Source organism: Tauraco erythrolophus, chromosome 7, assembly GCF_009769465.1.
Source record: "Tauraco erythrolophus isolate bTauEry1 chromosome 7, bTauEry1.pri, whole genome shotgun sequence".
Classification (NCBI taxonomy): Eukaryota; Metazoa; Chordata; class Aves; order Musophagiformes; family Musophagidae; genus Tauraco; species Tauraco erythrolophus.
This window is the reverse complement of record NC_141471.1, coordinates 62,958,636-62,981,570: the sequence shown is the minus strand read 5'-3', so window position 1 is coordinate 62,981,570 and position 22,935 is coordinate 62,958,636. Positions and strand designations below refer to the sequence as shown.

The following is a 22,935-nucleotide window of genomic DNA, read 5'->3' as shown; positions in this document are numbered from 1 at the left end:
TGATCTCCTTTGCAAGGTTAGCTGACAAGCTGCCCAGCTGGTTTTGAAAAATCCATATACAAAAGTAAGTGGTAGCACAGTAGCACTAGTCAAGAAAGATACAACCTTAGTTATGTACCAGCAGCATGACTCCGTCCCCTTCTAATTCTTGATTCTATGTTGGTCTTGATAAAACAAATACTGTTTTTTTTAAAAAAATACCAGAACAAGGAGCAGAGCCATATGAAACATTGGCTGGATTAGTTAAGCTCTGCAAGCCCTTTCACACATACCAGGTTCTATTTAGAAGATGACAGTAATTAAAAGTAGGGTCAAAGCACTAAAGCAACGGAAGTGATCATTCAGTAAGGTAGAACAGTGAAAAGTCTCTCAGAAGGCGTTGACATTTCCACATTTATACCATTTCATTTCTGCAGAGGGATTTCAAACCTGCCAATAGCCATTCCTATACTGTCAAAGTAGCAATACTGACTGAAGTTCTCTCCTCTTCCTGCCTTCTATCTGTGGATCAGTCAACAAGGACCAGACGAACTCCCCTTGGAGTGGATGAGCCAGTACTCACTGCCAGTTGCAGAGGCTGCTTTTGACTAGCCCATAAGAGTCACCTTCACACACACATTCCCATGTTACGACTCTTGTCAGTTTGGGATATTTCAAATTCAGCTCATTAGTCATGACTTGCGACCTCTCAAGGAAAAGCTTACATGACAACATCAGACCTCCAAGTTATCTAAGAATTGCTCTTCCTGTACAATGACCCTTTCTCCCCTAATCTCTTCCTCATCCTGCAGAAATAACCCATTTGTGTGTTCAGACTCTTTGAACACAGAGTTCAAGCAAAGGAAGGCGGGAGGGAGAAACACGGGAAGATTTATGCAGTGAAAATAAGCTGACAGCCCAGAACTGGGCCCATGTAGGACACTTGTATACCTGAACTCCCTGAACTCCTTCATGCACCACATCAACTCATTTCATGAAGTAAAAGGACTTGAGCCACTTGAAGTCAAGTGCTTGGCATAACAGGGGCCAAGTACTCAATCAGAACATCCAAACAGTACAAACAAATAATGATAGTGTTAAAACCAATTTGTTTTTCCTTTTTTTTTTTCTGTATAAAAGACATTGTTTTGACCTGAATCATAACATGCCAGATGTTATCACAACACAAATGTTCAGACATGATTTCTCATCTCTTCTGTCTCTTGAGGAAAACCAAAACCGATCAGCCCAGTTCCTACAAATCTATTTTAGAACACCTCTGCTAGAACACTGGAATTCGAATGTTTGGAAACCCATAACGAACAAACTCTGCTGTCGTTACAGATGTCTTTTACAGCATGATAGTCAAGTCAATGTGTCTTGAACTTCTCACAGAGGCAGGGAAGCACTGACTTATATCTTGTCCTTTTTTGCAGAGGAGGAAACTTGGAAACCGAAAGAGAAGACAACTGAAAGTTTTTGCCCATGATCCCTTAATTAGAGAAGCACGAGTTATCCATCATTACGCCTTTCGGTCCTGGTGGGAGCTAGGGATTCTCAGCACTGGGGAGTAAAGCAGCTGCACCTTTCCTAAAGCTGGAGATCTAAGGATTAAAACGTGCAAAATTACAGCACGTTTCTGCAAAGTTAAATGGCATGAGATAGCGAACGTCTCTGGCGAAGAGGGAAGCGGAGCCCCTGTCCCTAAGCATACAGTGCCATAGAATCATCTGGTTGGAAGAGACCTTCAAGATCGAGTCCAACCGTTCACCCTGCACTGTCAGGGTCCCTAAACCATGTTGTTTCCATCCCATCACTGCCTGTCCTGCCCTCAGCAGCACGCACCCTGTCACAAGCAGGGAAAATAAGTTCTGTTTAAAGGGAATTCACTGGTGTACACGGGCAGCTGGATTACACAAAGCAGCAGGAAATTCCTGTAGGTTCTCCCCTTCTGAAACTGTTCTGGAAGTCATTCCTGGCGTCAACTTCAGACCCCCGTGCCTCCCTCCCGAGTGCCCCGGGCCAGGTTGCTGCAGGGCTCGCTTTTCCAAGGCGAGTCGTTGGTCGGTTGTTCCTGTGTCCGTACCACTCGCCGATCCCAAAGCCCTCCCACCGGGACGGCGAGGGCTCCGTCTCCGCAGCTGGAGACAAGCGCTCTCGGCACCGGCTCTCTGATTTGCCGTCCCGGCCCCGGCGGGGGCACGGTGTGGTCAGCTCGGGAGCCCGGTAACAAAAGGGGAAGCGGAGCGGGAAGGAGCTGGAAGAGCTCGGGCCAGCGGGGGAAGCCTGGCGGCGGCCGCGCAGGGGCGGAGCGGGGGGCTCATGGCTGCCGGCGGCGGCTGAGGAGGGGGCAGAGCCCCGCGGCCGCGCTGGGGGGCGCGGAGCGGCCGGGAGTGCCCCATGGGCGGCCGGGCCAGCCTGGCGTGCCGCGGGAGCGAGCCGCGGCCCCTGCCCCGCCGCCGCTCGGCGCAAGGAGAAGCCGGGACCATGATTCAGGTACGCGGGATGCGCTCCGCGGGGGCGGCGGGGCGGCTTTCGGCGCAGCCGGGGCCGCGGGCTCGGCGCCGAAGCCGAAGGGAAGGGCGGGCCGCGGGGAGGCGCCTGCGCCCGGCGCCGGGAGCGTCGGCTCGTTGGGGCCCGGCCGCGGGGCGCCGGCGGCGGCTCAGCTCCGCCGCGCACCGGCGGGGACCGGGCGCCGGGGGGTGCGCGGCCGCCTCTCTCCGCGGCTGCGGGGAACGTGGGGCGGCGGCCGGGCGCGCTCCGTGCCTCCCGCCGCGCAGCCCGGCGCTCCGGTGGGCTCCGGGGCACGGGCGCGGCAGCTCGGTTTTCCCGGGTGCTGAGCCCGCGGAGCGGAGCTGCGCGGCACGGCCGGGGCGCGTAAACGTGCCCTCTCCCCTTGGGGCGGGCACCTGGATCGCTTTTGTGGGAGTTAGGGAAAAGAAGCGCCTAAAAACGAGGATGGGTCGATAATCCTGAAGCGCACACGGTGACTTTCCACGGGTGTGGAAGTTTGCTGCGCAATTCCGGTGTTAAACCCGTCTAATCTCAGTGATGGGTTCCCTTTGACTTTATGACTCTGGAGAAAAAGCGAAAAAGCTGCCAAAATAGCGGCTTTTCTCGAGTAGGGAGTACGGGAAAGCTCTGCGGAGCGGCTCGTTCCAGAGGCTCCTTCAGGCATCCCTGTTTGGGGGTTTGCTGAGCAAAGCCCTGGGCCTTGGAAGCGTCACGCGCTTCCTTCTGGCTTAGCTCCGAACGCTTGATTCAACAAGGGATTTAAATTAATTTTAAGCACATGTCGAGGTGTTTTGCCGACTCGGGTTCAGCACGCTGCAGCGCTCTCCCAATCCGCTTGTGCGCTGAAGTGAGCGACTTCTTCCATTTCAAATCCCTTCTGAAAACATACCATTTCTGTTGAAACCTTTTAGGATTCATTTCCCAGAAATTAATGAATAATATACCACGCAAGTGGCCAACTGTGGATGTACGCACTAAATGATCTGTACTGGTTTCAGGGCCCTTTGGCCACCTCATGTGCGCTCTATCTGTGAAACCATCTCCGTTGCTTTTGTGTCTAACGCTTCAAACCAAGCAGTTTCAAGTAACCATTTTATTATAAAAAGCTGCCAAGGAAGTATCTGAGTGTGTATTTTCCTGCCAGAATTGCTCTCCTCTGGGGTGAGAGATGACCAGCGTCCAGTTGCAGACAAGTGACTCATTTTGAAGGGCTGAAATTTTTGCCGTCTCTCAGAATTAGAAGAAGGAGCTTTATTCCAGTTAAAAGCGTATACAATGATCCCCAGTGATCTCTTGCCAAAGAGGCATTAGCTTGTGACCTTAGGCACGATATTAAGCCTGAAAATCATAATGTTACAACAGAAAGAAAAATTATTGTAACAAACTTCCCCCCTGGGGATTGATAAGTATCAATTTTCTAGTAACACTTAGCTCCAGCAGCAAGAGTCTGGTTGTAGAACCTTACTGCAGCATGCTTTACTAGAGGGGAGATGACTAACGGGTCATTGCGCAGCGACTTGCTTGGCACCTGTACCCCAGTTTTGCTGGATGCTCTTGAAACGCATTAAGAAAACGTTCCACACTATATGACTTCGGGAGCAAAAGCCATGCCCTGTTCCCTTTTTCATGCCAGCACTTCTATTACTAGGATGTAGTTATGGATGGGCAACCCTGTTGCTCAGGAAGTGTCACGCTGCTGTGGTACCTGGTCACCAGGGTGGTTTTGCCCCACCTGGCTTTGGTTCCTGCTTTTCGTTGTGGCTGCCTGGGGCTGCTGATGGAGAGTGTGCTGCTCAGAGGGCTCTCCAGCTAGTTCATGTTGCTAATGTTGCTTAGGAGTAACTCCTTTTAAGCTAGATTTGGCTTCCAAGTTTGTTCTCGATTCTTCCTTTCCTGGTTAAGATATCCTGAAGGGTCAAGTGAACCTGAGCGTTGAACCCAGGAGCAACAGTACAAGCTAAATGATCTTAAACTCCTCGTTCTGTGATGCTTAAAAGGTCACGGAGAGGGCAAGGCCAAGCCACAAGATAAAGAAATCTGGTGGTTTCCTTAGCACCAGTCCGTGGGGATGGAGCAGGGACTGCTGGGTCTGAGCAAGAGCTTCACCTCTCTCATACCGAGTTCCAGGTCTGCATTCCTTTTTCATTATATATTAGTATAAATCAAGAGTTTCTGCTCTGAAACCAATTGCATTTCATCTATTTTAAATTAGTATGAGTGATAGGGGAAGCTGGGCCTGTAATTCTCAAAATATTGGTTATAAAAAGAGTTCAAATGATGGAGTAGTCTACAAAGCTGGCATAGGCTCCAATTTATGCTGCTATTAAGGAACAGAAAACATGTGGGCAGGATGTATTAACATCAGTGGCTTTATTTTACATCTGGAACATGAAAAAGGAGGCAACAGGCAACAGCTTAAAATATGAGCTTTCTATATTGTTGAATTTCTGTTGATTGTTGTCTTCCAGCAGGAAGATATATAGTTCTACAATAGGCCATCTGAATTTCTACTGCTGTGTGGTTGAAATAATTGTAATATTAGACATTCTGCCTCAGAATATGCCAAAAGGTCTTAACACGAAGTTCAGGGGAAAATAGCATAAACTTGACTCTAGGAAGGTGTTTTAAAGAGCGAGGGGGTTGGTTTGTTTCATATTTTCAAGGGGAGGGCTGGATTTTTCTAGTACTGTTGTACCAGACAAGTATTTTTCTCTTGGAATTAATGGAAATAAGCAAACTTAAAATTGGCACTGATGCCACAGGTTTGCAATTATGGTTTTTTGGTTAGGCCTCGTCCTCGGGTGGTTTGTCAGCTGTCTGTGAGGGGCTGCTCCAGTGGTGACTGCTGAGTTCCCCATTCAGTCGGGACTGGAGTCGGGACTGGATGCAAGCACCAGCCCTGGCTCACTTTCTGTAGGTAATCCTTCCTGACCAGATCCCAATGTTACCTGAAAACTCACTGTCTTGATCTTTAGATCTTTACTTTTTAACCACATCTTTAAATTTCTTTTCCTTTGTCTATAATATTGTGAGGGAAGTCAGACTCCCTGAAAGACCTTTAGTGAAGTCAGACTTCTCAGAGGAGTGATTTTTAGTTTGTTTGGTTTGTTGTTTTTTTTTTTTTTCCTTGGAAGTTGAGTGTAGGAGATGGGAACTTGTTTCCGTATAGTTCCTGATAATTTCAGTTCAAGGTGTTTTTACAGCTTGTAGCATTTTATGATAAAACACACCTGTGTTTTGCATTGCTGATATTCTGTTGAAAAAGAAGAAGGGTGTGTCAGTCTTGCAGTCTTATATCAGCAAGCAAAAAAGCAGTAGTGAAAACAAAAGTGCAAGGCAAACACATAAAATACTTCAGGTTTCCTCATCCTCAGTGTAATGGTTTTCCACTGAAGCCTATTACTTTTAAGTAACAAGTTGTCACTTGTGCAAAGCAAGGAAAAAGGATGGTCCAAATGGATCTGCACACTGTCTTCTGTGTATGGTAGTAGGCTTCCATATGGTGAGTATCTCTGACCCTGGTGAGGGTGTTACTCTGCGTCAAAGAGTAGTCACCAGTGTTACATGGTCCATAATTTCCCTGCAGGAATGTTCTGGCTTTTACTACTGAGGACCTGTTTGTACAGATGGAAAGAATAGGAAGAAAAGCACTGCTTCCGGGAAGAAAGATCTTAAAAGGTTTTTGGATTGAATACTAAGCACGGAGCAGCACCGGGCCCAAGTGCCCGCAAGCTCAGAAGTCTTTAGCATCGCTTCCTCATGTTGTGTTATGCAACAGAAAAGTCAGAATAAACCAACAAGAATCCTTAAGAATGATTTTTCTCTTTCTGCCAGTGCCCGCTCCTCCAGGCCATGATGATGACAGCTGTAGCAGACCCAGGATGTTAGTCACATCCTGTTCCAGTAGCTGGTGAATCCTGTTGGCCATCACCCTTTGGTTAATAAAGATGTTCGTTCGTCTAATTAGTACATTCTGGAGGAAAGTGGCATCGTTTTTATTATCGGATGTAAATGGGAAATCGCTTAGACTATGTATCTTGTTCCCACTCTGTTATAGTTGTTTTCAGCAAGAAGGAAGTAAATATTTTATTTTTTTTAGAAAAATAAATGCAGCTTCAAAACTTAATGAAAAGAACTTCTTAGATGAACTGATAAGCAAAGAAGTATTTAAAATACTTTTTTTCCTTCCAGAAGAGTATTAAGTGAATAGTAGGAAAGAGAAAATTCCCAAATGGCTCAGTTGCTGCCCTCAAGTGACATCTGGTAAGATGAACAACTTTCCTATGAAACTTACAATAGAAAACAATTATTTTTTTTTAGAGTTTGTGGGTTACTTTAAGTATTGCTGTTGCTTTATAATTTCAAAATTGTTTCTCCCCACAGACTGTGAATGCTAGATTGTATTATTCTAAAAGAAAATTCGTTGTTGGTTCTGTTTTTTTTTAATCTAAATAGGGAAGTTTCCTGCATCTTGGACAGTCTTTGGTTATCCAGAAAACTGACAGAATAACAGTTTCGGAGAACAGTGAGGGAGAAATGAATGTGTTTAATATAAGTAGGTACAATCTTCTTCAAATCTGGCTGGTTAAAGGCAAGGAGGTTAAATAGTTTCAGTCACCCCACCATTTCATGAAGCTGTTTCTTTGCACAGACTCCATCACTTACACACATTGTTTAATCATCCAAACCCATGATTAAATTATGATAATTGTCATGCAAAACATGTGAGTTCTTTATGACATGTGGAATGAGAGTCGTGCTCCTTTTCCTATTTCTCCCTCGTCCCAGCTGGTCCCTCCTGCTGACCTGGGGGCTGATGCACATCCCGTGGCCCTCCAACAGCAGGGAGAGCTCCTGCTGATTTCAGTAAGTGCTTGAGTAGCACTGGTGCCTGAGCAGTCCTGGCCTCTCTCAGGAAAAAGTAAAATGTTAGCAGCGTTTCCCTTCTTCCTCCACTCTGCTCTACTCGTGTAAGAGGTTGAGGAATCGTCACGAGTCTGCCATGGTCGAACTTCAGCAGCACAGTTCTTCATTTAAAGCACTTGAACTTTAAGCACAATTTCATATGCCTGTTCTTAAACATTAAAAAACTTACTGGCTCGTGTGATCTTGACATCTCTAGAAATTGAAAATGAATTTTGCAGATGGCTTAAGATATTTTACTGAGTTAAAGTTTAAGAGTGTTTAATCCCTTAGTGACGCGTGTATGCTGCTGGTCAGGATAAATTTCCCCCTCCTCCCCAAACATAACAACTTTATCATTATGCCATTTTACGTTTTTCTCCGAAGAGGTAACTACTTGATAATTCCTTTGGCTTTGTTGCATCCTCCCAGATACCCTTACAGAAACAGCTTTCTTGCCCACTGTCCTCCTTGTGTCCCCTAAGGTGGGGACAAACATCATAGATCGCATGATGTTTGGGTGTGAAACTCTCTCCGTGATATATCCTGGTGTAGATTTTCACTTGTTTAACCCTGATATTTCCTACTTTAACATGCTTAGTTGTTTTATGTATAGTATAGGCCCCGGTTTAAACGCCTGAAGTTGCTGAATTGGAGTCTGATTCTGCGGCTCTTACAGCAACGACATTTTGAGTGCCAAACCCAGCTCTTTGTGGATCTCGTACAGCATTAGAGGAGACTACTGGTGCAACATCAGTCACGTAAAGTTTAAGAATCATAGAATCATAGAATGGTTAGGGTTGGAATGACTAGGGTTGAAATGTTTAGGGTTGGAAGACTCCTGATGCAGTCTCCTACGAAGCTGATAATGACTGCTCAAAAACTCCAGGCGAGTGATGATAGCTCTTACCCAGGAAATAATTTATACGGGATATAGTGCCCTGGCAGTTAAAAGACAAATACCCTGCAGAAAATCAAACTTAGATTTCAGGGGGCTTTTTTCATCTTCAGCTTGGGTGATAGTTAACAATATTCTTCAGGTTAACCTTCTTATGAATGGACTGGGTTGGGGAGGCATGTATGGGAGGGACCGAGGGAGGAAAAGGAGATTTAAGTTAGGAACCGGCTAACCGCTTGCAAGAAACTGTAAGCTCACGTGCTGTACTCCTGCCTTGTTTGTGTGAATTCCCACTACCCAGGTCTGGCCGTTGGAAGAGAGACTGTGGTACACAGGCTGAGTCCCCCTGGCTGGGTGTTGCAGCCACCGTCGTGCTGTGAATTCATGTTGTGTGATCTGCTGCTTTCTGTAACTGAGCACTTCTGGGAAAAACCTTTTGCCTCCACGTGGCCAAAAAAACCCCAAATGTGACGTGGCCTTCCCTTAAAAACAGCCAAAGAGAAGACAGCAGCACACTAACGTTCTGTTTCTTTTCTCCTTCCAGCCTGCTCTGGTTTTGATACACAGAGAGCCAAAATAAGCGGGATTAGATTTTCCAGCCAGACGTGGTTTTGCCACGCTAACTCAAGTGAACGCAGCGCGAACGTAAAAAGTGAGCATGTGCCCGGTGCTGAGCGTGTGCTGAGTGTTTCTCAGTGTGTGTGAGGGGTTGAGATGATTTTTGGTCTGAGCTTGTGCCCTCTGTAGTTCCTCGGAAGACGTTCGACTCTGCTTCGCTGTTGGGGAAGTTTCCCGGCTGCTACATGAGAAGCACCTGTGCCTCATCAAGGCAGGTGCTGAGTCACGTTGGTTGGCCGGAGGCCACGTGACCTATGGGAAGCTTAAAGGCGGGGCACTCCCAAGAGGGAGTGGGGGCATTTCCCTCCTGGAGTTTGGAGTGGCAGGAGCCCCCTAGAGAGTGAGAGTTGGAGCTCTCTGTTGGACTAAGATAGCAGTGAGTTTAGAAGAGCCTTCTGATTGTGGAATACATTGTGGTCGCAACAGTCGGTTGGTTGCGACCCATTGGAAGAAGACACAGGCAGTCCGCGACATCTGGTGACCCCGACGTGATTCGTCGAAACGCGAACTGCCTGGACCGCAGGGTGAGCTGCGGTGGAGATAAAACCCAGTGAAGTTCAAGAGCAGCAGGAGAGCTGTGAATTGATCTGTTTCAACCTAGACGCCTGAAACAAGGTGAGCTGCTGAGAGCTAAAATGGGCCAGAATTTTGTCAAGGAAAATCAGACTTTCACCTTTCTCAAATCGGCAGGGATGGCTGCGGGGGTCAACATAGGTAATGAAGACCTATATAGTTTACTTAACTGGGCAGCGGGGCACGAAGATTTATTCAACCTTACCTGCACCTTTAACCTAGAACTTTGGAAAAAGCTAGGGGATAAGTTACTCTATGAAGCCGTGGTCAATCTAAAAGGCCGGACCAACCTTCTGCGTACATGGGAGGCCCTAGATAATATAATTCAAAAGGGGTCAGCAGAAGAGGAGGAAGAGGAGGAAGAGGAATTTACAGATTATGTATCCGCAAGCGAAGGATACGAAGGGGGCAACGAATTATCTGAGGGAAACAGTGTGGACAATGAACTAGACGTGTCCTCACTGTTCACAGAGGTCAACAAGGTGGCAGGGACTATGCAGGAACTTTGCCCCACCCTCCAGGAGATACTGGAGCGTCCCCCACCCTTTGCCCCAGCAACCCCCCCTTCCTCCTCAGGAGATATCGAGCCTACAGCTCCGCCATTTGATTTAATAACCCCACCCCTGGCAAACTCATATCCGGCGACATACATGGCGCAAGTACGAGCAATGCAGCCGGTATTGGTGCGACAGGCCATGACAATGCTGCGAGGTATATCCCAGCAGTTAGCAACCGTGGTGAACATGTTGCAGCAGGCCATGACCCCCCCTGCAGTGAAAGAAATGTCAGGAGAAACCCCTAAGGCGGGCGACGGTTCGGCTGGGAGGTTTCCGCCGGTTTCTCCACCGGAGAGAAAGTCGCCAAAATCCGCCCCGCCGGCCCCTCTAGAGACATGTTTATCCCCCGCTCCACAGCTAGAAATAACAGAAATTACCCCGCCTGCCATAACAACTCAGCGTGATCCAGTACTTTTCTGGAATGAAGTTAAGAAAGAGGCAATAGAGGCCGGGGACTGGAACTTGATACAAGCCTTGGGGTTGCCAGTTAATAATAAAAAACTATCGGTAATGAAAATGGAAGGAGAGCCGAGTGCGTTTCCCGTAGAACTGGCCCTCCCGGGTGCTAACCAGCCCAATAAACATTTGGGCTGGTCGTGGAAAGTAATCCAGGACATGCAGAAAGCGGTAGCGCGATACGGACCAAACTCACCGGCGGTAACACAACTATTACGATTATTAAACTTAGAAATTTTGGTGCCGTACGATTTTCAACACCTAGCCCAGGTCATGTTCCAGCCGGTGCAGCGCTCCGTTTTCACAAATGTCTGGAGACAATTGGCCGACCAGCAGGCATTACAGAATATTCAATTACCCCAAAGTGACCCATGCTATGCTATAGGTACCGATGTATTGATGGGAACGGGTCAAGTATTTAGTAACCCAGCAATACAGGCTCAATGGCATCCCCAAATCCTCGAACAGGTTAAACAAATAGGGATGCAGGCACTATTACGTACAACAGAAATGGCCGAGCCTAAGGCAAAATATTCAACAATCAAACAGGGGGCCAACGAACCCTTCCTACAGTTCGTTGAGAGATTGCAGGGGGCAATAGAAAAACAGATATTTGACAGTAGATTACGGGCACTGTTGACAAAACAGCTGGCAAAGGACAATGCCAACCCCGATTGTCGAAGAGTCATTGAAGTATTGCCGGGGGACCCCTCCCTGGAAGAAATGGTAATTGCTTGTGCGAAAGTCGGGCCCGCAAAAAGCGAGATGACCACATTGGCCACGGCTCTAACCAAACAAAGATGCTATATTTGTGGGAGAATAGGTCATCTCGCCAAAAACTGCAAAACTAATGGCCGGCCGGGAAGCAGCAAAAAGAGAAAGCATGCACAGATGCCTTACGGTCCAGGCAAGCCCTTTGCGGGAACGCTGCAGCGGCCGCAGACCAGCCCAGAGAAAACCGCAGAAGGAATGCTAAAGCAGCCAGAGAAGCAGTCAGAGCAACCAGGGTGGATGTATCCATCGTCGTCAGAACAATGGATATATCCACCGCCAACATGGTACGATAAAAAAATATGAGAACGACTTTCCCATGACTCGGTCTCAAGGTGTTAACAAACGGCGACGGAAAACGGAATTGAAACGCTGGAAACCCCTAAAGGCTGCAAGGCAATTTTTTTTTAAAGAAAAGGGGGAATTGTTGGGGAAGTTTCCCGGCTGCTACATGAGAAGCACCTGTGCCTCATCAAGGCAGGTGCTGAGTCACGTTGGTTGGCCGGAGGCCACGTGACCTATGGGAAGCTTAAAGGCGGGGCACTCCCAAGAGGGAGTGGGGGCATTTCCCTCCTGGAGTTTGGAGTGGCAGGAGCCCCCTAGAGAGTGAGAGTTGGAGCTCTCTGTTGGACTAAGATAGCAGTGAGTTTAGAAGAGCCTTCTGATTGTGGAATACATTGTGGTCGCAACAGTCGGTTGGTTGCGACCCATTGGAAGAAGACACAGGCAGTCCGCGACACTTCGCGACAGCGGCATTAAGAGATGCTGTTTGGCAGCTCACTCATTTAGGACTTGAATAGTGGTTTTGTTCTTAGGAAAAAAGCATTAAAATAGTCCAGGATTTCTTGCATTTGTTGTCTAGCGTTCTGTGTAGTCTCTGCCCTGCTATTTCACCGATTTCTGGGTCAGAAATTATTATTCTGCTTAACTGGTAGTTCAATTTTCTTGGAGAATTGCTATGGGATGTGTTTGTGAAACCCTGTTTTCTTGTTCAATGGCCTGCCAGTTCTAAGACGAAATGGGAAAGGGAGTCTGACCTAGAAGGCACAGTGCAAGTTTTATCCCTGTAGGCGGACAGCAAGAGCGAGAATCACCTGAAATGTACACGTACACCTTCGTGCTTTATGTCTGAAACAATTAGTTTAATTAGAAGTTCTGTTTGGATGACCATTGAGAATACCTCTACCTTCAAAATCAGTAGCATATCCAAAATAAAACTTGTATGTGAAGTCCTAGAGGTTCTTTTTCAAATGAAGCAAATGACCACCTCAGATGTCTCTTGTAAGAAGTATGGAAATTTTTAAGTCATCATTCTGATTCCAATTTTGCAGATTTTCCATTGTCTCTGTCACAACACAGCACTTTTTCATCTTGGCTGTGATGAAATAAATGGAATGGTGAAAAGGCACTTAACCAAAAAAACCTTGATAGCACAGCCTGTAGCAGATCTCACGTCAGTTTATCTGTGCTTCAACCATCTGTCAGTACTGCTTTCGACAACAGTGGGTTCCTGACTATTTCTTTTATTCTTACAAGATCTTTGCAATTTAAGCCAAATACTACTACTGCCTTGTGGCTCTTCCCCTGTGGATTAAGGACATAAATAGCTGTTTCAGCTATGGCAAATGACATAGATGTGAAATGTTTTAGAGAGTCAACTGCCACTATGGTTTATCAGAGCTGTTCCAGTTCTGGGGAGAGAAAACGGAATGAAGCCAGAGCCAACTGAAGTGAGTGCTCTCCTTCGTTCCCGGCCTGTTTCACTTTGTAACACCTACATAAAATGAAAGGAAGAAGTCTTTAGGGTGATAGGGTAAAGTGAAGTTTATCTCAAAGTCTTTGAGATTCCTCCTTACTATCAGCCATCCAGTACGTTTCCGTTTCCTTGTAAGGACTCCTATCAGACCTCAGGAGCTCGCTCTGGCAAGGATGGCTACGTCAGATCATGCTGGTGAGGAGGTGGTTTGCTCTGATATTTCTGAACTGGCTTTTGAAAACAGAGTTCACTCCCGAGTCCCATGTGATGGCCAGCTTTGAGCATGCCTTGCTCCCTGACAATGCTGCTGTTAATCCACAGATTTGTTGTGCCGCTGTACTTGGTTTGCTGATCTTCCCATTGGCTGGTCCAGCTGGTCATGGAAGTTACTCCCTCCATGGGGAAGGCCCAACCCATATTCCATCCTAGTCTTTTCTGGCTTCTGACCTCAGCCAGCTGGTTATGTAAGGAGAGATGATGATGCAGGAGTCACCTCAAGGTTACTGTTTTCTAAAACTCTTTTGGACCCTGTGGGCTTGAAGAGAAGTTACTCATGTCCCTGATCCCCTTTGAAGTCGCCAAAGCTAAGACTCCTCCGTCACTTCTTGGATGTTTAAGTTATAATGATAATCCGAATTGCACCTTTGCTCCTTGGGTATGAAAATAAGCAGGTTCTGTAGCAAAAGTTCAGGTTTTAGAAAGAATTTATACATATGTTTTTACGAAACGCAGCACATAATGTGAGTTATTATTGGTATCTTGAGTTACTTGTGAACCCCAGAATGTATTTGACCACATGGCTAAACTGGTGGTGCATTAATTTTAGGTAAGGTAACGTAAAAGTCACGATCATGATGGATCTAGGGCACGCCACAGAGCTGTTCCTTTCCTTACCTCGTGGTTTTTAACAGCCGAATGGCGCGTGTGTATATACTGCCTCACACATGCTGTGAGCTCAGCTGTTTTTTCAGGAGCTGTGTCACATAGAGGAGGATGGAGAGACCAGGTTGGTTGTCCCTTCCGTGCCTTCTGCCCCGAGACCACCATCATCCACAAACCTTCCCAGCTCTGACCTACCCCGAGTTCCTCTAATACTGTGGAGGCGTTGGCCCTCCGTTACATGTCTGGCCGGAACGTGGAGCACAGCTGATGGAAAGTGGGCTGCTGCCGTGGATCTCTGCTGTTACCGATACGAGCCGTACCCTTTGGCTGTGCCACCAGGACACCAGGCAGGCAGCTGTGTGTGACGTTCAGGGAGAAACCACCTGGAGAGAATTGGGGTGATATGCGGAAATACTACATGTTTTTTCCTTTCTCCTCATTGGTGGAGAGCTGCCGGTGATGGATCAGAGCGTGATGTCGTAAGCCACTTCTTATTTACCAAAAACGGTTGTAAGAGCGAACGTCCTGTTCAGCATCTCATTTCTGTTGCTCCCTGTTCCCTGTCATCCTGCTGCAGAACACTAACCAAGAGCCTGCCCTTAGTGCTTTTTTGTCAGTTATCCAAGCAGTCGGAGCCAACAAATGCTTTTTTTAAAGTAATAGACTCTCAGAAACTAATGCAAGCTTGGGACTTGAAAGAGCAAAAGGTTTTCATTATGTTTTTAAAGCAAATGTCAAACATAAACTCTTTTTCATGTCTGTGTAAGCCCAACGGGCATGGAATGCCTGCTTCCTGCCAAATCTGGTATTAACTATGGCTATCACTTAGGGGGAAATTAAAACCATTTGAGTCTTTGTCCTTGAAGGCTCCCCATACGATTTATGGAGGCCCTCCGTAGATTTATTGCGATGTCAGGTCGTGGGTTTTCAGTGCACGGGTTCGGTATGGTGCGTCAGCGACGGGCTGGTCGTGCTGTGGTCTCAAACCCAGTGGTCCACTGATGTGATGTGTGTGTGCGCACATGCGTGTGCGAGAGAGGCAGCGAGACGATACAGAGGATGAGTGAGTTCGACCCGGGGGTTTCGACCTGGATTTCGTACAGCTGTAATTTTGGTGGGCGGTTAAACAAAGGGTTATATTTTCAGCCTGTCTTCAAGGGGTTTGGAACAGGTTTTTTGTTGCTTTTGTGCCTGAGCAGGGGAAAGTGCAGCTTTGTGCTTGAGTGGTTTTGATGGGCTGTAAGATGAACTATATTCACGTGGAAATGATGGTTGGGAATACAGTGCTTCGCTCATCTCTTCCAGTAGCACGGCATCGGCAGCAGCGCTGCCTTGAGGGGGGCCGAAGTCTGGTGGCCCGTCTGCCACCCCGAGGTCCTGTGGTGGTAACTGGCCCAAGCAGGAGGATGCTGGGGTTTGCAGTTGCTCTGACACAAAAGCCTATCTTCTGTTAACTGCTTATGAGATGTTTGAGCTACAACTGTTCCCTGAGTCAGTCCTGACTTATTGACTTCTGGGTAGTTTTGGTTGCATCAGGTGTGTCCCCTGCCTGGGGAAAGAAGAGAATCTCTTGGCTCAAACTGAACAAAACTTGCAGGATTTCAGGGTTTGCGGGTTGTGGTGTGAAGGCAAAAGCTTAGCGTTCTTCACTGTGGAACTGTGTCAGAACAGTATGGGGATGGCTTTTCTTTCCTCAGCCCTCATTTGGAAAGAATTCCTATTTAGGAATGTGTTTAGACACGTGGCATGAAGACTCTCAAGATGTGAGGGTCTAGACAAAAGGCACGTTGACAGAACCCTCAAGAAGAGTGATGAGGTGGCCTCTGTGCCACCAAACCATGACACTTTGCTGTTTTCCCTGCAGAAGAAGGAGCATATTTGTAATGTGTCAGCTGGGATCAATGGATGCACTGAACATCTATAAAAGGAGGAATACTGTTTTGAAAGCAAAAAGACGTTTTCCTTATTCATCTCACTTCTCCCTTGCAATCCATCTTGAAAGGCCATTGATGCTAAATACTCATTAAAATGTAGAGTTAATTGACCAGAGCCCAGTACGTGGTGCCGTTGTGGATGAGGCCCCCATCTTGAGAGGCAGAGGCTCTTCTAGAAGGGCAGAAGCTGAGCCTGGGGCAGCTCCAGCCGAGATTCCGGAATCTCGTCTTCTTTGTGGGTTTTGCAGCTCTGTTGAAGTTGTCAGTGTAACAGCACCGGAAGGTCATTCAAAAACTTGGCAAACCTGAACTGCTTTCAGCCGTGTCGTAGGGCGTTAGATGGAGAAATGAGTTACGTGGGACTCACCGGAGAATGGTATTTTCAGTTTAAATTGTTTTAAACTCCTTTTAATTCCAACTTGGATAACGTTAGCTGCAAAGGACTGGCTCACAAGATTTAAAACTACAATCTTAACTTTTTGCTGAAACATGGTGGGAATGAGAAAACAGGATGGGAATGATTAACCTTGCTACAGGATTGTGCACAAAATAAAGTGGTAGCTGTTAGGAAATACACTGTGGATTTAATAATTTCCTTATAAATATTCATATCCTCTCTGTTAGTCCCGCCCACTGCAGAAACTTTCATTAAGAAATTTATCTATTATGCTTTGTCACCAAAAATAATAGCAAGGAGTAAATAAATAGCAAGAATCCTTGTTAGCACTGCTGCAGTTGTGTTTCAGTGCCATCTTCAGTGTTTTGATCAACTACCACCATAACTTTGTAAAGCTAATTGAATTTTAAAGCTTAATTGAATTATTGCCTTCAACACTCTTGGATGTGACTGCAAACTGAAACCTGGCTTATACCTGTCAAACACTTGACGGGGCAAACATGAAAAGTGCATTTTCAGTCTGTGTTTACCGAGAAGAAAGATTTGATTTGGGAGTTTGTGGTATGAAGCTGGGATCCTGACTTGAATGAGCATCAGTTCACAGGGATTTGACACAGATGAATGGACCGCTGGCTGCTGGATTCTTGAAAATTCTTTGAACCTCTGTTTTTTGGCTAACGGTGGGGGGAGAATCACATTTTGCCCTTTCTGTGTAAGTCAGAAAAAACTTGCCACAAGGAATTTCTCCTCTAAAATCCTGTTGGCAGTTTGGACCATTCTACAGAAACTGGGACCCAGGATTAGAGAGGAAACCTTGCCAAGAAATCCTAAAAATAGAACGCTGAAAAATATTACTGGTTTCACTGGGAAAACTTATGCTTCTAATTGCATTCATATTGTGGCTTTAAACTCTGTGGAAATCAGAGTGCATTGAAAGCATTCTTCTGAAAATACTTGCAAATTTTAAAAACCACTTGGGAGCTGGACACTGAGCTGTGCATCGTATTCTCCTAGGTGCTAAGAAATCTGCTAAGAATAAGTTGGAATTTAGAGATCATATTGCATAGGTGGTTTCCCACCGCCACTCCACCCCTTATACTGTCTTTTTGCTGAGGGGATAGTTGGATTCTGGAATGTAGAGGAGTTTATAGTTAAATCTCACTTGATCCAAATATTAATACTATTTTCTTATGTGAAAAAACACACAAAAAATCATGCTGAAAAAATATTTAATATATAAATAATTATAATACTTTTTAAAGTCTGTGCATTTGTGGCCTCCACATGACTTTTGCCCGCTCCGTGTATGCTGTTTTTCATGTATGCTCTTTCTGCTGACTAAATATTGATCTAACAGAGTGTAAGCTGCAGAAATGTTCAGGGTGTTCAGCAAGACGCATAGTGACGGTTTACTTCATCGTGATTCCAGTGAAGATAAGTTCTTCATAGATACAAAAATCAAATTACTTAGGAAAGGAGGGATAGTAAAGTGTCAGTGCTTTCTAATAAGATGGGTCATTAGCTTTTTTTTCCTGAGTTTCTTTTCTGAAAACTCTAAATAAGTGAAAACATTGAGATGGTTCAGAGATTCAGTATAGAGAAGAACAACTGAAGAATAATAGAGTCCTTATGGGGACATGGTTTAGCTTCATCATGTTCTTTTTCTGTGCTCTCAGTCTTTTGCCTGAAGAAAGGCAGATGTTGACTGCCCAATGCAACAGTGGTGATTGCAGGTTTTGGTAGTGGCAGAAAAGGGTTGTATCACTCAGTGGTGAAGGAAGATCTTTTCATTGAGCTCGCATGCTTCCTTACATGTGTCCTACTTCAGCTTAGCTATTTGTTTTCTAGCGTGTATCTCAAACAATGTGGTGTATGATCACAGAATGGTTTGGGTTGGAAGGGACCTCAAAGATCATCCAGTTCCGCCCCCCCCCCGCCATGGGCAGGGACACCCTCCACTACACCAGGTTGCCCAAAGCCTCATCCAACCTGGCCTTGAACGCTTCCAGGGATGGGGCAGCCACAGCTTCTCTGGACAGCCTGTTCCAGTGCCTCACCACCCTCTGATATGATATCTATACTGAATATCAGGCTTAGAAATCAGAAACTTCAGCATCAACATCCAGCATCAGGATGTTGGATTTTAGATCTTACTCTTCAATGAAACCACAGGAGAACCTTATTCCATCTCTCTCAGACTGCATGTGTTGGCTTTGGGGACGCAGTGGATTAGAAATCCAATTATGTTTTACATGGGGAGTTGTTGTTGCTGCTGTTGTTGATAATAACAATAACTTTGAAACCCATCTATCCATCTTCTGGTCCCACCAGGGACCAAGAAAAACTTTATGTATGTCGTGTGACCTGCAGATTACAATGATACTTGCAGCATCAGTTAACACTTCATCTGTCCGCCTTGCTTGGCTTATAGCCTACTCTTTTGGAGAGACTTTTCAACTAATTTTCAAACCTCAGGTGTTTAACTTAAGGAGCTGGGATGCCAGCATCCAAACCCATGTTCCCAAAAAGTCCTGCTAAAAGGCTGCCTTGCTGCTGCAGAGGGCTGGGCTCACCAAGTGCTTCCTTCACAGCTTTTGCAATATGTCTAGTTTTAGCAGTTGCCAGATCAGATAGATCTGGTAGTGCCTAAATCACTCGTGGGACGACTCTGGGGCACAGTCTTTGCAATTACACGGGTTAGAAATTCTTACAGGACCTTTTTTGCCTAAGAGGGAGCTTCCTTCCTTTGGCTGAAGTCATGCTGTACGTTGCTCAGAGGCGCAAAGAGATGGGGGAATTGAGGAAGAATACTGTTCCTAGTGTCACGCGTCGATAATAATATAGTGTCGTGGGCTGCTGGACTGTGCGTATTTTGAGGCACACTTACTCCGTCTTCCGTTGATTGACCTCTTTTTATTGACTGGAAAGGTGTCATGCAAAAACCTCCACCAGAGAAGCAAATGACATTAGGACAAGTTGCTAATCTCCTATATGGGATTAAAACTCATTTTGTTTTTCCTTTTAAATCAGATATGAAAATGTTTAACTGGGACATAACATGGTGAGCTGTGGAATACAGCCCTGGAATCCCCAACACAAGAAGGACATGGAGCTGCTGGAGCGGGTACAGAGGAGGGCCACGAAGATGATTCGAGGGCTGGAGCACCTCTGCCATTGAGACAGGCTGAGAGAGTTGGGACTTTCAGTCTGGGGAAGAGAAGGCTCCGGGGTGATCTTATTGCAGCCTTCCAGTACTTAAAGGGGGCCTACAGGAAAGCTGGAGAGGGACTTTGGACAAGGGCGTGTAGTGATAGAACAAGGGGTAATTGCTTTAAACTGAAAGAGGGGAGATTTAGATTGGATATAAGGAAGAAATTTTTCACTCAGAGGGTGGTGAGGCACTGGCACAGGTTGCCCAGAGAAGCTGTGGCTGCCCCATCCCTGGAAGTGTTCAAGGCCAGGTTGGATGAGGCTTTGGGCAACTTGGTGTAGTGGAGGGTGTCCCTGCCCATGGCAGGGGGGTTGGAACGAGATGATCTTTGAGGTCCCTTCCAACCCAAACCAGTCTGTGATTCTATGATTCTATGAATACTCGCAAGCCCAGTTCTCACAGCTGAACGCTGTGCGGAGTGTGGGAAAAGCAGAAACCTTGCTGTAGAGAGAAGCTTCTCCTGAGCCAAGTGGGTGACATGTGAGACCTCAGATTGAAGTGCAAGAGGAGGAAGGAGTCGATAATTACAGCATTGGATACGTACAGCTCTCGGGACGCAGCAGAAATCATAGGTTGCAGCTATAACTGGCAGGGTGCACCCGAAGCAAGTTCATGGGGATGTATTTTCGTTCTGCACGGACGGCGTGAGGCCAGCTGGGTTGAGCTGCGGTGCGAAGCAGGCAGAGAGCGCAGGTTTTGAGATGATATCCTGCTGCCAGTTGCAAAAAGTGCAAAAGGCAACTTAATGTCTCGCTTTCTGACTTCAGAAAAAATGTAGTGCAGCAGTTTGGTGGTGTTTGCTGCATTTATTGTGCGTTCTTGAAACATTGTCCTTGGGAGCTGAATAATCAATGTCAGCAGAGAAGTGCTCTGGCTTTTGGCCCCCGGCTTTTTGTGGCTTGATGCACGTTGCACACGTTCTCCTAGTGTTCCCGCCATCCAGAAGGACAGATGTTTACAGAAGTGCAACAGTAATTTTCAAGGTGATGAGAACGATTTTATTTTTTAGCCTCTGTCAAAACTAGAAGACATGTACAAAGATCAAAAGGAGGGAAATCCCGACTCCTCCGATTCTCTGCATGGGTTGCTTGAGCCAGAACATCAACCCCAGACCTTTCATTAGGAACGGCCTCTCTGTAATTGGTCCTTCCCCTTCTGGTTGTTACCACTGTTACCACTGTGGATTTCCCTGAATAGCTGTGGTGTCCCATGGCCACGTGCATTGCTAGTGGTGAAAGTTCTGCAGTGCTGGGAAGGAGATGTGCGTTGAGAACGTTGTGCTTTCCTTATGAAACCGGGGTGTGCGGTAGTAGCAGCAGCCAGTGATTCTGAGCAGCGTGGGTCCAGCACGAGGACAGGGTGGGAAGCCCTGCACCAAACGTGGCCACATGGGGCCATTTGGAATTACCATGCATGCTGGCACCTAGAACACTCTTACTTATGCTGTGGCCTCTCGCTACGTGACACAGAAATTGTGTTTTTCTGATGTTTGCTCGCTTTCCCTCCTTGAATTCCAGATAGACGTAGCAGAAGGGTTGGTGGGTTGAGATATGGTTTGATGGCCATCTGACCAGTTGTACTAGAAAGCACCAGGTGAAAACAGAGCAAATGAAGTTTGGGAAAGACTGGGTCCTGGAGAAGTCGATGAAGGCAAATGACTCCTAAGAAGAGTTCCACAACATGTTTTTTTCCAACACTTCAGCTCCTGATTAATCTATAATAATTAAGGCTAAATACCAAAGGAAGAAAAGTAAACACAAGGGCTACACGGGTATAGGGCCACTGAAGACTCTATTCGTTCCTCAGCGTTTGTGTGTGATGTGGTCTGCTCGAACCAAACCCTGTGAAAGTGGAAGGTGAAGGGAAATAGCCATGGAAATAAAGATATAAGTCTTCTGTGTGCTTTAATTAGGTCTAATACCTAGCCGTGACAGTTTTGTTGGAGAAGAACAAAGGAAAAGTAGTCCCACTGCTGCCTTCTTCCTCCTGTTCATCCTTTCTCTCCCCTCCCTGCAATGCAAACACTGTTTGCTATGGGATTGCGTGTTGTGATGTACGAGTGAGTTAATATGGGAAGTGAGACGATATCCCTCTGAAGCTGATTCTGGAGATCCTGAGGAAAGGTTCACTGAAACTGCGACCATTTACCCAAAGGCTGGCTGTTCCTGTTTTAACAGTTTAATTTGTATTGAGGGAAGGGAAAAAAAAAAAAAAGACAAAAAAGATCCTGAACTACCATATATTAATAAACCAGAAGGAATAAACAAATGCTGTTCTAATAATATTTTTTTCACTTTAAAATTACATCCTGCTCCAGCAGACTTGAATTTTTAGTGAAAAAAAAATTAATAATTTCCTTCCTTTTCAGCTCTTGTAACTGTACTCTTTGAGTAACTACAGGAAGAGTAATCTTATCCTGACTTCCTGATCTGCCTGCAAGCTGGTATCTGGTACCCTCCTGAAAACGCACAGTTTTGATCGCTAGTCCACTCAGCCATGCCAGAGTCATGTAAACAAGGTTTATCTGTCTAAAGATGCCAGAGAAGCAGAGGTTTGATGTTTGCTCAGAGTCTTTTGGCGTGAGGAATTAGAGAACAAACCTTGCACATCCAAAGCCACATGCCGTCTTTAATTGCACCTGTATTAGATTTGGCGAAGGATCACGGTTTCATGAAGCAGGGGATTTTACTGATTAAATTCCTGATCGGTAACTGTGTGAGCAGGCTCGGTCCTGACTCTGTTTTCAGCTCTCAACAGCAGGAGAAAGTGATCTTTTATAAATACCACTGTTCCCTCTGCTTTCTTCCTACCCCATCTGTGTAACAAAGCTGCTGCTTGATCACTCTCTTGACCTTAAACCTTTGGCAACTGGGAGAGAGGAATAAAGGGAGAGGGCAGAGTAGGAGGGGTCTGAGCTAGGAGGCAGGGAGTGAATGATTTGTGTGCGGAGATTGAAAAAGGAAGGGAGAGAGCAAAGGAGATCTCCAACAGGAAGGCCAGAAGTTGGATATGAAAGCAAGAGCTGCAAAGAAAAGTAGACGAGAAGTGAAACATAAAAGTAGCTGAGGACATTAGAGATGGGGAGGCCGTTAAGAATCCAGGCTTCCTACTGAAGTATCCCAGAAGATGGTTTATTCCATCCATGTTAAGACTGGCTACTGCTGTTTGCTGACTACAGAGGGAGCTCAGTCAGTTTAAACTTGACAGCTGACTTTTAGCTGGCTGAAGTTCGGTAAGATGAGTTGGATATTTTTGTTTTAAAAAATGTAAAAGATGTGGCTTTTCTCAGAGAGAAAAGATCTTGGCGTTCTTGTAGGATCAGGATGGAACCTTAGGTCAGCAGCCTTACTGGTGGGAAGTAAAAATTGTTTAGGTCAAAATAATCTAACTCGATGCTTATGGTTTCATTTCAGCTGTATGCGAAGAAGAGAACAGTGTTTGGTTTGTGCGTGCGCGTGTGTATCACTAAGGAATCAACTCGAATAGA

At 46.1% G+C, this 22,935-nt stretch overlaps 1 protein-coding gene across 2 annotated transcripts in view; it reads left to right on the top strand.

Moving 5' to 3' along the window:
• Window positions 1-2,379: 2,379 nt before the first annotated feature.
• Window positions 2,380-22,935, top strand: part of TNS3 (tensin 3) — a 251,267-nt gene continuing 230,711 nt past the window's right edge. For both annotated transcript variants that reach the window (XM_086614502.1, XM_086614501.1), the window contains exon 1: window positions 2,380-2,475. In XM_086614502.1, the coding sequence (XP_086470628.1) occupies window positions 2,380-2,475 (96 nt within the window). The remainder of the gene's footprint in view (window positions 2,476-22,935) is intronic.